Source organism: Bos taurus, chromosome 6 (genome assembly GCF_002263795.3).
Source record: "Bos taurus isolate L1 Dominette 01449 registration number 42190680 breed Hereford chromosome 6, ARS-UCD2.0, whole genome shotgun sequence".
NCBI classification, from domain to species: Eukaryota; Metazoa; Chordata; class Mammalia; order Artiodactyla; family Bovidae; genus Bos; species Bos taurus.
Genome location: NC_037333.1, coordinates 77,252,695 through 77,267,531, shown reverse-complemented (window position 1 = coordinate 77,267,531; position 14,837 = coordinate 77,252,695). Strand labels below are relative to the sequence as shown.

Genomic DNA, 14,837 nt, shown 5'->3' with positions numbered 1-14,837 from the left:
AACCCCATTCTCCTTCCTTGGAAACAAATGAATTTCATGCAGTCCTGATGCCCCAGGCCTTCCCTGGTGGCTCAGATGGTAAAGAATCCACCTGCAATGCAGAAGACACATGTTTGATCTCTGGGTTGGAAAGATCCCTGGAGTAGGGCATGGCAACCCACTCCAGTATTCTTGCCGGGAGAACGCCATGGACAGAGGAGCCTGGAGGGCTACAGTCCATGGGGTCACAAGAGTTGGACACAAGTTAGTGACTAAATCACCACCACCACCAGTATTGTTTTCTGGAGAATTCCAGGGACAGAGGACCCTGTCAGGCTATAGTCCATAGGGTCGCAAAGACTCGGAAATGACTGAGCAACTAACACTGATGTCCCTGTAGAGATCTTTACAGGACTTAGAGTACACAGACCATTTTTGGAACTGATTTATCCAAACAAAGAGTCCTTGCTGTCCACTAACACTCTCTAGATCACTGGATCTTATTTTTTCAGACTTGAGTTTTACCTTTTTCTCTTTTGATTCTGGAACTATTACTGTGTTATTTCCCAACCCTCTCTCCCCGCAAAAGACTGTTTTTCAACTTAGTCAAAATTGTTTTTTGCAGATTGCAAACAAGTATTTCTAGTTAATGTATTAGTTAATTACATTAAAAATAATTTTCTATCTTTGTGTTCCTCACTGTGATGAGTATCAGGACTCAATCCCAGCATAGAGCGACATCAGGATTCCTACCCTGCCAATCTATGGTTTCATTTCCTGTCACTCTTGTATTTTGTTTTTATACAAATACCGAATTGTTTTCATTTTATATTCACCATAACAGTTTCTTATCTGCCATTGCCCCATCAGCCCAAACTGATTGCCCTTCTCACTAAAGTCTGCTCGTTCTTTAAGGCTCACTCAAGGGTCATGTCTTTCAGAAAACCTTCGTACCCACCCGTTACAAACATCAAGCGCTATGAGACAGGCGTATCTCCTTAGCGCGCTGTGAATATGAAGTGCTCAACTACTTTGCTGAACAAGTAACAGTGTAACTTTGGGGACCTTGAGTCTCATTTGGCTAAATTCCTCAACGACAGAATTTTTATCTTAGCTTTCTACCAACTATTTAGCACAGTGTCTGGTTTGCAATATAAACTGATTGAGGATAGGACTGTAAAAGAGGGAGATCTTGAAAGCAACTGATATCATCTAGTTGAAACTAATTTCCATAAAAATGTGAAGCAGTTAGACAAAAGTATGAGAGAATTTTGGATAAGAACTTCTAAGAAAGTATATAGTCCACTCATCCTTCCTGTTTTTCAAACGTATAATAGCAATTTTTATGTATATTTCTTATTTATTATATACAATAAAAGTTTTAATTAACTGCTAAATAATCTGACTTACAAAAGCTTTATAAATTGTATGTTAGGTGCAAGATACTGTCAAGTATAGAGAAAATATTTAAGAAAGAAACTAGTGGGGAGAAAAAGGAGAAAGGAAAGGAAGAATTTTGATGTTCTTTTAAGTATCATTCTAAAAACAGAGAATTTAGATAAGTGATATTCTTCTTATAGAAGGATAATACTTGCTATATTATAAGAAGGTATAAAATAATAATATGGAAAACAAATTGGTTGCTAGTAGCATTCTTGAGGCACTTCTCAGGTGGCACTAGTGGTAAAGAACATGCCCGCCAATGCAGGAGGCATAGAGACACCAGTTTGATTCCTGGGTTGGGAAGATCTCCAGGAGAAGGAAATGATCACTCCAGTATTCTTGCCTGGGGAATCCCATGGACGGAGGAGCCTGGCAAGCTATAGTCCACAGGATTGCAAAGAGACGGACATGACCGAAGCAACTTAGCACAGCACAACATAGATTTCTTGAGGGATATAGTAACAAACATCAAATAACTTGGAGAAACTAAAATTAATATATATATATATATTTTTTTACCATAGATCTTTGAGTTAATAAGGTCTCTCTTGTAGATAAGAGTTTCTTTTGCTTATCATTCTAGCAATGAACATAATACTTTTATCACATTTCCTTTCTTCTTTCAATCATTCAATACATATTTATTGAATATCTCCTATGTATCAAACTGGAAAATGTACTGAGCCATTGGAAATCAAATTATATCTTGACATTTTTGGATATTTAAAAACTTAAACCTATGGGTTAATTTCAGTACAATGAGCTTTAAAATATATAAAGATTTACTTACATAATAAATACCAGTAGGAAATCAATGTGTGCACATTTTAAAATATATACTCAGTTAAACATTACTTGTAAAATATATTTGTGTGTGTGTTTGTAACTCAGTCATGCCTGACTCTTTGTGACCCCATGGACTGCAGCCCACCAGGCTCCTCTGTCCATTGGATTTTCTAGGCAAGGACACTGGAGTGGTTTGTCATTTCCTTCACCAAAGTATCTTCCCAACCCAGGGATTGAACCTGGATCTCGTGCACTACAGGCATATTCTTTACCAACTGAAATACAAGAGAAGCCCTAAAATATATTGAGTTATTTATAATTAAATATTTAAAGGCTTTGTTCACTTTAAATGTTGAAAGTATGGCATTTTTTCAGTTAAAAAAAGGATTATATAATTAATTATGAATATTAATTTCTGATAATGCCCTTTTTGCAAGTCTTTCTATAAAGCCAATCTTATACATAACTCCAGATGGCTAATGTGAATGGTGAAAAAGTCTGTAAGTGCTATAAAATAAGACTGGTTTAACCAAACACTTGTTTCTAGTACTTCTCCAATTGTGTGCTTCCCACATCTATCTCCTAAGAAAAGCTACCAGAGGAGAAGATTACTAGAATAAGTAAATTGTGCTTTGTAGTTTTAAAAAGAAGAAACAACTGAATAGAAAAGCTGGACTGTGAGAGAAGACAAGCACTTTTTGAGTGTAATGTGCGTGAAATTGCATGCCTTGGAAGAAAGACAAATTGTCAGCAGGATATAAAGTAAAGATATTTTTGCTCAGAAATACTCTGTGTAGGTGGTTAGTTGTTTTATTGTTTTCTTTCTAACTCAAGTCATCCCTGTAAATTGGCTAAATGAAGGAAACTCTACTTAAAGATGCTTACAATTTTTTATCCAAATCAGGCTAGAAGTCATGGGGTAGGGTGAGAAGATGAGAGAGCAAATATGTGGCACTGGTAAAGGCTGAGGTTTAACCTCTTGAATATCTGGGTCATCTCTTGGAGAGAAAATATCACAAAGGAGGAAAATCAAGTCGCAGAAGGAAAGGCAAAAGCTATAAAAGCCACAGTGGAACTAAGGTGTAACAGCAACAGAAAAAATATTAATTCATCTTACCCCAAAACAGGGTACCTATAAAACCAAACAAGAGAATATAAATAGTAGGAAAAAAAGATTAAATCCAACTTTTACAATCTGAAAAAAAAACTGAGTACAAGAGATCCAAAAATTCAGTATAGGACAATTCAGTAGCCTCACTACATTGTTAACAATTACTCATTTTCCTTATTTTATTTCCTACTGTCATCTTTTCAAAAGAAGTCATAACATTTGATTGATTCAGGCAAAGGTCCTTTTAAAACTTATTGCTCAATTATCCACCTATTTACTGACTCCTAAAACTCTGTGCAAAAATTATTGCAAGCTTATCTTAGATATTTTCAACTTTCTTTCTCCTATGTGATACAAGAGACTTTGTTGAATTTTTCTATATTACCTCTCATATGTTTATATATAATTAATATTGATATGTTTTTATACATAATTTTGTTTTCCCCTGTATTTCTATATTTCCTTCTTTTCTATATTTTAACAAGAAAAAGCATCACCTTAAAAATCAATATTACCATGGAAAAATACAGTGTGTGTATACATATAATATATATATATACAAATAAATATAAAATATTAATATTTTCCCATACATCAAGATCAAAGCATTCATAAATATAAAATATATCACCACATACATTTTAAAATATCATCTTAAATTCAAAATTAAAATGGATATTATAAAACTACATGACAAACAGAACCTAACAGCATCTCTTGTTTGGTTGTTTATTCAGTGGTACAGTTAGAAAAGTTAAAAATATTAATACTGAATCTTAACTATGAAGTCTGTCTTCTACTAATACAATGAGGTCTTTTAACAAGCATTTTAATTAAGTACAAGGATTTTTTTTTTCTTATAATGCAGGTAATTTAAACAACTTTTAAAGTTACTATGTAGGTAAGAGCCTCATTCTAAATTGTGGGTAGTATTTTTAGAGCGCAAATTAGTCTTTGCCATAAAGCTTCACTAGGTGTTTGGGAAAATAAAAGTTTGCAGCGATTCACCTGCTTTAAGAGAATAATACAAACCTCTTAAAAGTAAGTAGCAAAAGAACTGAGAAAAAGGGCCTGGGTTCTTGAAGCTCTTTCTTCATCACGTGCCATTACTGTACTGATGAAAGCTGAATACTGAACACCACTGAATAACTCATGAAAATATAAAGGGGAAAATCTATGTGTGGAAGTAGAGTTGGGTCCTTCAGAACAAATATTACAAACTGACTCAACTCCTGGCTCTGCCATTTTCTAGCTATTCTACACTTTATAAGAAACACTCTACCTATCTTACTGAGTTTGTTTCTTCTTTAGTAAAGCTGTGACACACATATCTAACAGGGAGGAGATTATGAGAATTAAATAAAAGAGGGTATGTAAACATAAAGGGCTTCCCTGATAGCTCAGTTGGTAATGATTCCATCTGCAATGCAAGAGATCCCGGTTTGATTTCTGGGTCAGGAAGATCCGCTGGAAAAGGGATAGGCTACCCACTCCAATATTCTTGGGCTTCCCTTGTGGCTCAGCTAGTAAAGAATCTTACTGCAATGTGGGAGACCTGGGTTCAATCCCTGGGTTGGGAAGATCCCCTGGAGAAGGGAAAGGCTACCCACTCCAGTATTCTGGCCTGGAGAATTCCATGGACTGTGTAGTCCATAGGGTCACCCGTAAAGAGTTCTAAAACCAGTGTAGTAAATGGCATGTAGTAAATGTTAATAAATGTCAGCTCTTTTTATAAGTGAATATTTTTATTTTTGGGAAAACAACAACAACAACAAACAGTGCTTTTTTATTCTGGAGAAAAGTAAAGGAGCTTATCATCACCTAAATAAAGACTTGTAATAGTCTCCCACTGACTTACGCATGCCAAGACCATTCTAAGGGGAATATATTCTAAGACCTCAGTGGATCCCTAAAACTGCAAATAGCACCAAACCCCAAATATACTGTTTTTCTTCCTATACATATCTATGATAACATTTAATTTATTAATTAGTCATAGTAAAAAAAAAATCCATATTTCCAGCATCACTCCTCGTGCACTTTGGGGCCCTTTACTAAGTAAAATATCGATTACTCGAACACAAGTACTATGATGGCATGACAGCTATCATCACTAGACAGCTGAAGTGATGACCCAGATGACTACTAAGACACTAACAAGTGGGTAGTGAATGCAGTAAGTATACTAGAGAAGAGGAGGATTCATGTCTGCGGTAGGACAGCAGATTTCATCCAGCTACCTAGAATGGCATATTATTTAACACTTGCAAATTGTTTATTTCTAGAGTTTTCCATTTAATAATTTCAGACTGAGGTTGACAACGGGTAACTGAAATCATGGAAAATGAAACCACAGATAAAATGGATGACTGTACTATAGATGAGGGAATGTTGGTAAGGTGAGATTAAAAAAATTTTAACAGCTTACCTAAGCTAAAAAATCCAGATTTTTGTTAAATTAACCAGGGTCCTGCTACCTGGTCATTTTTTTACTAAACTATCCTACCTTTCAAACGAGTCACTCTATTTTATTTTATGGTTTTCAACTTCTTTTGGATTCTTTTCTTTTAAATTCAAGTTAAATTTACTAAATGAATTTCTAGTTATTCATTATATTTTTAACTGAAACAGACTGAAGATACTTCAAACAAACATAATCATACTATATCATATAAATTAAACCATGTATAACCTGCATAGTGGTTGCACCTGTGTTTATAATTCTTATTTAATGAAATAATCAGATAAATATTCTAATATAATATGGATATACTTCTAAAGTAATCGGTACATTTTTAGGATTATCAGAAACATGTAAATACAGGATATTCAGGAATCAAATTGCCCAACTCTAAAAATTTATGAGAGGAAATCTGATAAATCACAATCCCTTTATACAAATGTGTCGGAGCAAGTTCTCATTTATATCAAAATGAATTAAGAAAATGATTTTTTCAGAATGAGTTTGGCACAGGATTTTGGAGTACTTATCCTGAAAGAAATTTGGAAAAAGTACATAAAATGGAAAAAACAGCTGTGAAATTCTTTAATTTTTAAAAATTGTGTAAAAAACAAATATTCAACAAGCCTTCTTCAGCTTTCATGTTTCAAAAATATGAATGTAAGTTTCTTAAAACTGTCTTTAAGACTGAAGAACACCTTAATTCATACTTTAAAAAAAAATGCCTTTGGAAGTAGCTATTCTACATTTTTCACATAGATATTATTATTATGCAATCCAAGTATAATTGTCACAGTTCTAAAACAGACTACAAATTTTAGTTCTTTAAAATATCACTGATGAACAATAAATGGTCATTTAGCTTTATATTTTTATAGAATGGTCAGTCCCTGGAGATAACAATATAAGATGGGGAACCTCAACTGGGATTTCAATAAAACCTATATACTTATGCTTCTGTATAACAAAGTTAGCCTATAAAACTTCACTAGATATACTTCTAATCAATCACATCTAAAATAAACAAACAATGGTATTTTCTCCTGATTGCTTTCACTATTACTTTTACATTTTAATTAATTTCTTGCTGGCCAAATTTCTCTCTATTATCAGAGTATGAACACTTACAGCTCATAAGCAACACACTGCTTTTTATTTTATTTTCTTTTTAATTTAAATTTATTTATTTTAATTGGAGGCTAATTACTTTACAATAGTGTATTGGTTTTGCCATACTTTTTAAATAAACAGAAATGAGTGAAGCATAGAAATATCTCTAAGCACAGTATATTTGCTGATCCCCCGACAGTTCGTTTCTTCTGAGATGTCAAAGGATATTGGAACCTGGAATTTGTTTTTGATCCCAGGAGTTTTCTGCCTCTAGGATGAGCTGCATATTTAGCATGAGAATATAGGATTTCCTAAGTTATCTTCACTAAGGTATTCCATGAATAATTAACTAGTTAGATCAAAAATTTTTCTTTTGAGATGGTGATTCTACCTTTGAATTTTAAAAAAAGGAACAAAAATGTTCCATTTTTGAATGTTTGATTTTTCATTATTCCTGAAGGAAAAAAAATAAGTTGTTGGTATATATTTTTTCTGACATAAGGGTTGTAAAGACTAACTTCTTGGGAGTACAAAAGATACATTCTAAAGAGTACTTTAGTTCATGTAATTCTTGCAATTTCTATCCAGTCTGTTCCCTCTGGATGAATATTTTTAATTCTCAATATGTTGGCAGCAGAGGAAGCTTAGATTTAATTGCTTCTATCAAATTGAAAATGTATCAATTTCTATGCTACTATATATACAAGCATATTATTCACTTTTACTGCTGTTTGTTGGAACTACAGGGATATAGTACTGACATATCATTCATTCATCCTTTTTCCTAAATATTTTATATTCTTGCAATAAGAAAAGAGTTTTAGAATAAGTACTGACCGATATATAGAAAAATATAGTCAAAATTAAATGCTGCAAGATCATTTAGGCAACATCGAATTAGTCCAGTGTGAGGATAATGTATGACCTTGAAAAATTAAAATTATCCAGTTTTTAATATAATTTATGTGATTATTTTTATGTTTTATAGAGAATATGTTGTCAATGCATGCAAAACAATGCTTAATATCTTTCCTTTTTTAAAAGAAGTACAAGAATATACATACTGTAAGGAACACATTCATACTGCACTTCAAGGTATTTATAGGTTCCTGGACAAGGGTCTGGAAAAACATCAGGACCTGCCACCACTGCACATTGGGTTCTGTTATTGCACCTAAAGTCAAAGGAGAAGAAAAATAATAAGTGTCTATATAGTTAAGTAATTATAAACATAAATACAAATTTTATCTAATAAATACTTTCTAATTACACAGATTTAAGCAAGGTTTTGGGTAATTCAGGGTTTTAGGCTTACTAAGGTAATGTCTATAGTATACTTTAAAAAGCTAGACACTAAAAAATTCATTCAGTTTATTCATAGTAACTAATTGAATATTAGAATGAGCACAGCACAGTATTGAGTTAGAAGTTAAAATACAGCTTAAGCAACATTAACTGGCCCATAGGATATTGTCAATGTGAAGACAGGACTATTTGGTAGGAAAATACTCTCATTATATAAATAAATAATAATAATTAAGAAAATAGAACCACAGAACTTTATTGCTGCTGCTGCTGCTGCTAAGTCGCTTCAGTCGTGTCCGACTCTGTGTGACCCCATACACGGCAACCCACCAGGCTCCCCCGTCCCTGGGATTCTCCAGGCAAGAATACTGGAGTGGGTTGCCATTTCCTTCTCCAATGCATGAAAGTGAAAGTGAAGTCGCTCAGTCCTGTCCGACTCTTTGCGACCCCATGGACTGCAGCCTACCAGGCTCCTCCGTCCATGGGATTTTCTAGGCAAAAGTACTGGAGTGGGGTGCCATTGCCTTCTCTCAGAACTTTATTAGGCAGTAGTAAAATAAATTCACTGATTTTCATATCACTTTTATAGGCAGTGAACATATGTTTTTGAAACACTTTTAGCTATACCTAAAAAATAAAAATAAACAGTAAAAAGTCAATATTTAAATATCAAAATATATCTAAGAATTTAATTTATACAAATTAGTGTAAAAATACATAATCCCATAAGTAAGACTATTTTTAAGAACGTACTCTTATATTCCTCATGATCAGCCAAATAATGACATTAATGTTGCAGACTGCTATTCACAAATGTCAGCATCTTATAATTTAAAATAACTTAAAATCACCAAAGAGAAAGATCAGACATTACTAATGAAATAGAAAAACAAATTAGGCATCTTTTGTGGCTTTTTAAACAGATCTGGGTTACCTAGATTTACTCATGGGTAAATATACATATAATGAAAATTATTTTGGCTCTGAAAAAGACACTCAATTTCAGAGCATCCTCGTTATAGCAAATTTTACTCAAAATCTTTTTAACTCAATAATTTATCAATAAGTAGACATTCCTATGGAAAAAAAAATATATGGCTTCTCCTACCCAAAAGAGTATTGCTAAGTACACAGTATGAGACATTCTCGCTGTCATTTGCTTTATGTTCTCATTTTACTTTTCTCAGAAATATATCTCAAGCTAGATTTTCTCTCTCTCTGTATCTTTATTTCTTTCTTATTATTTTTTTATTATTTTCTTAATGATATGTTTCATTTCCTGGTATGACCTATACCTCTGAATCCTTGCTAGGATACTAGCTGTATAAGGCGTATTTAGGGCAGAACTCATTTTGATTTATAGTGAAAATGGTTTGAGTTTACTTGAGGCTACCATTTGTCAGGCATAATGAGGATTTTATTTATTACCTAAATTAAAATGGATTCATTAGTGAATGCTTTAACTTAAAAATATATTTTGTATTGAAAATGAAGAGTAATAAAGGTCAATATTCCATACTCAACAGGCAGTATAGAATAACAGCTAATTCTGATGGTCAGCATACTATAAAATTCTCTTGCATAGATTTAGGTCTAAGAATGATTATCAAACAATTGATAATGTTAATAACATTAACATAAATGTGGCTGTCACCAACATACACAGAAAATAGGTGGTGCAAATATTTTAGTGTATTAACATTTTTTAAAATCAGCAGTACTTTCCTATTACATAGAAAAACCCTTTGAGAAAGTTGTCTTAAGTTAAAAGACATGACTTTTTTTTTTTTTGCAGTTAAGAAATACAGTTTTAACATCACACCTTGAAAAGATAAAATCCTAAATCTGTGTCAGGATTTTATACAGTGAGCAGCTATATAAACTCAGTTATATCCAGATCGTTACAGAAAAATCAGCTATTATCAGGAATGAATTAAAAGTAGAAATACTGAAAAATGAAAATATACATGATGAAAACAAGATTATATTTAAATATTCTATAAATAAAATACTATTGTTAATCTCAAGTAATTATAAGATTGAAATAAATATTATATATATTATATTCAGTTCAGTTCAGTCGCTCAGTCGTGTCCGACTCTTTGAGGCCCCGTGAATTGCAGCACGCCAGGCCTCCCTGTCCATCACCAATTCCTGGAGTTCACTCAAACTCATGTCCATTGAGTTGGTGATGCCATCCAGCCATCTCATCCTCTGTCGTCCCCTTCTCCTACTGCCCCCAATCCCTCCCAACATCAGAGTCTTTTCCAATGAGTCAACTCTTCGCATGAGGTGGCCAAAGTATTGGAGTTTCAGCTTTAGCATCAGTCCTTCCAATGAACACCCAGGACTGCTCTCCTTCAGGATGGACTGGTTGGATCTCCTTGCAGTCCAAGGGACTCTCAGGGGTCTTCTCCAACACCACAGTTCAAAAGCATCAATTCTTCGGTGCTCAGCTTTCTTAACAGTCCAACTCTCACATCCATACACGACCACTGGAAAAACCACAGCCTCAACTAGATGGACCTTTGTTGGAAAAGTAATGTCTCTGCTTTTGAATATGCTATCTAGGTTGGTCATAACTTTCCTTCCAAGGAGTGTCTTTTAATTTCATGGCTGCAATCACCATCTGCAGTGATTTTGGAGCCCAGAAAAATAAACGTCTGACACTGTTTCCACTGTTTCCCCATCTATTTCCCATGAAGTGATGGGACCAGAGGCCATGATCTTAGTTTTCTGAATGTACAGCTTTTTTGACAATTTAAAAAGAGCAACAAAAGTGATAAGGTTCTTATTTGCTGTTTATATTTTTGAAACATTGATTCTAAACCATAAACTAAAAGTACTGTAATGTTTTACAGAAGACACTGTAACAATGAATTTAAATCAAGTTCTATGATTCACAAGGTAATTCTTTAACCCCAAGTCATTCATATTTTGTATTTTTATATTTTATTTCATACTCTTTACATTACAAAGGTGATATGACACAAGCAAGTAAAAACATGACCAAAATGAGGAGTAAGGAGGACCACAGAAACTAGGATACTGTGTTCGTTTTCTTGTTGCTTCTGGAACAAATTACCACAAAACAGGTCTGGCGGTAGAAGTCCAAAATAGTCTTCTACGACTAAGACAAAGGTGTTGGCAGAGTTGGTTCCATAAAGGGTCTGAGAAGAATCTGTTCTCTTGCCTTTTTTTTTTTTCCAGTTTCTAGAGGCTTTCCCTCATTCCTTTGGCTTGCAGCCCCACACCACATCACCTCTTTCACCCTGATTCTGACCAGCGCTACCTTCTTCCTTCTTTGACCTTCTTGCTTCCCTCTATAAGGACACTGTGATCATATTTAAGGCCCATCTCCATAAACCTGGATGATGCCTCCACCTCAAAAGTCTTAATATTGTTGCATACATAAAAATCTTTTATCCATATAAAGTAAAATTCACAGGCTATGGGAATGAAGATGTCAAGACCATTGAAGAGGTATTATACAGCCTACCATTAAGCACTTAAGCAAAAAGACTCACTGAAATTGCTTCCTGTGGCAGTCACTTTATAGAACTCTTACACAGGAAGATGCATGTTGTTATAGTAGAGCATGTTTAGTAGAGCTAAGATGTTTAACATTTCCATAATATACAGTTTTATTTATTAAAATGATGTATAGGCCTATACTTACATATATGTTTCAGTGCAAGCAAATGTTTTGATTACAGCTTGGCTAAAAGACATCATGTTATGCTTGTTTTTTTTTGGATCACAATGGGATTTTCAGTGGATAAAGCTTATTGCAATAGATGTGAGAAAATGAGCTAGGTTTGCCTGACCAACAAAGGCAATTATTAAAGCATTTTACAGAAACTAGGTCATTGTTTCAAATTTTATTTCATAAAGTATAAAATATCACAAATAAAACTTCATAAAATGTGAAATATCAAACATTAAGAAATTATTAATGAGACCCAACTGATGTATTAATTCATATATCTGTGTTATTATATGTTTACACAAATAAATAAAAAGTGACTATTTCATGTTTACAACTTAAGTAAGCAGTTTTAGTTTGACAAAATTCAATTTAATATACTAATTTTCTACTGCACTAAAAAGATACTATTTGCCTGTGCTCTAAACTATTTCTGTGGCAATTTAAAAAAAGAAAAATTTTCAGATTGTCTTACTATAGTATGAACAAGTTTATGAACCTTACGGGTTTTATTACTGGGAATTTTTTTTCAAATTGCCTTAGTAATATTAGTAATATTCTGAAAATACAAAAATATGTTTGAAAATCTTGCAAGGAAGTCCAACTGCCAAATATTACACACATCTCTGGGTAATATTTGATAGAACAAATTATCATAATCATCAGTCACCATCCACAGAATACTTATGGAGCCCATTCCAAAAACAAAATGATTAGCTATGTCAGACATGAATACAACTCATAGAGCATGCATTCACAATAAATGGAAATGTACATTTAAAATTAATATGCTCAGAAGCATTGCTTGGAAAAGCATTTCAGTTCTGAGTTATGTGCCAGTGATTTCTAAGCTGTAATCTTCTAGTACTAGCTGAATGTTACAACAATGGATATATAGAATTATAGGAATTGCCTCTATATTAGTTTATTAACCATCTACTTGCAGCTGCATATCAGAACTGAACATTTTTGAAGCTGCATGTTTGGTTAACCAAATAAATCAGTGTGTGTCTGAATACATTATCTTAAAGTACAGTAAATGGAGGTATAACTTGTTTTCTTCTAAAAGAGGAACAATATTTGCATGTATGTATTTTTCTTATTGAAGACAATGTTCACTTCGCAGACAGATTTTCTTTTTTTAAGTTAAAAACAGACATAATTGATTACACTTCCTGTGAGTGCTGCAAAGCATTCTTCTCTTCCCCAAGCTACAAGAACGTCCTAGCTGCCATGACAGGACTAAGACTAGAGACATCATACGAATTCAGTTTAGTCTTTTGTCTTCTCAATGTGTAATATTTTCAGATCAAACTATTTATATGTGATAAAAATAAAAAGGAATAAAATCAAATCCAGAGAAAGAAAATTGCAAAGAAATGGTATTTTACTAATGTTGGCTCCTGAAATCACTTAACATGAAAGCCTATGAAAGGAACGACATGAGCTCAGAAAGATGTCTTTGATTTCTTCACATTTGCTTTCAGTGAAGTGCCAAATAAAAGCAAATGAATAACTTTGTATGTGTGCACATGCCTATATTAGGATACATAAGAAGACTTCCAAAGGAGACTATATAGCAGAAATAAACGTTCATGTCTAACTGTCTTCATACATGGACTTTTTGAAGAGTATAAGAGTAAGATTTATATTACAAAAAAATAAGTTTAGCCATCTTTATGGTTTGTAAGTATAATATACATGGTACAGCATAATAAACTGTGAAAGAAAGTCCACACATGCCAGTTTCTGAAGACCACTAAATCTCACAGGTCCATCTCCTCTAAGATGCTTCATCTCTCCTTTCTGGTACCTGTCCTGTTTGGGCTGGCTCTTTTGAATTAGGTCCAGTCATGACCTAATTCATGTACACTACACAGTACATTCTATAGTGTACATCCTACCTGCTGTGAATTAAGGTATTTCCGGGAAGCAGTAAGTACAAGATAAATGCAAGGGCATTTCTACTTTAGGCTGTTAAAAAAAAAAATCAAATGAAAATTAAAGTAGCTTAAAAATAAGGGTTGTATCGTCTCATATATTAAATTTGGAAGATGAATTGATTCAAGTTCATTAATTCAGAGATTTAACACTGAACATTTAGCATCATGTATATGACTTGGATTCTGTGAAATTTTATTGGATTTATGTCCTATAGTCTTAAAATGGACACTGTATTTGTAGTTCTTACATGAATAAGTTAAATCCAAAAAAGTAAAGTTCCTACCTTGTGTCTCATTTTAAGAGTAAGGATGTTCTACACCAAAAGCCACTCCATAGGCAGCCCTTACGGGGAGGGAGGAGGGAGGAGGATTCAGGATGGGGAGCACGTGTACACCCGCGGCGGATTCATGTTGATGTATGGCAAAACCAATACAATATTGTAAAGTAATTAACCTCCAATTAAAATAAATAAATTTATATTAAAAAAAGAACAATGGCCCAAATTAAAAAAAAAAAAGTCCTATGCCTAAAACAAGGGGAATCCACATGACTGGTTTTACCCAGTGATGGCTCTTCATCAGAGGGCTAGAGAGGCAAGCAGTCTCCTTTGATGCACTAGCCACTTACAGAAGAGGGAATAAATTGTGGTTGCTAGTGAGGATGGGTTTGTCACAAGCAAATGTATAGATATACCATTCTCTCAAGATTCCTTCTTTAGTGAAAAGCATCTCATATTTAAAATATTGTAAAGTCTTCAGCACAGCTATCAAAAATATTAGGACATAAAAATAAGTCTTTATTCAAATTTAAAACACAACAGTTTATTTTGAAAGCATGTATATAGTTTATGCATTCTAAGGTACACAGTCTGGTTAAATATATTAAAATGCATGCCTATTGTGGGATGCTAGACAGCATTTAATGGTGAAGCAACTCTTCCTTTACTAATCTGAAAAGAAAGCAAAACCTCCAGATTTACATTTTTAAATAAA

General features: G+C 33.4%; 1 protein-coding gene across 17 annotated transcripts in view; it reads right to left on the bottom strand.

Annotated features, from left to right (window-relative positions):
- Window positions 1-14,837, bottom strand: part of ADGRL3 (adhesion G protein-coupled receptor L3) — a 936,136-nt gene that overhangs the window by 384,915 nt on the left and 536,384 nt on the right. For all 17 annotated transcript variants that reach the window (XM_059887348.1, XM_059887344.1, XM_059887332.1 and 14 more), the window contains 1 exon segment: window positions 7,955-8,064. In XM_059887348.1, the coding sequence (XP_059743331.1) occupies window positions 7,955-8,064 (110 nt within the window).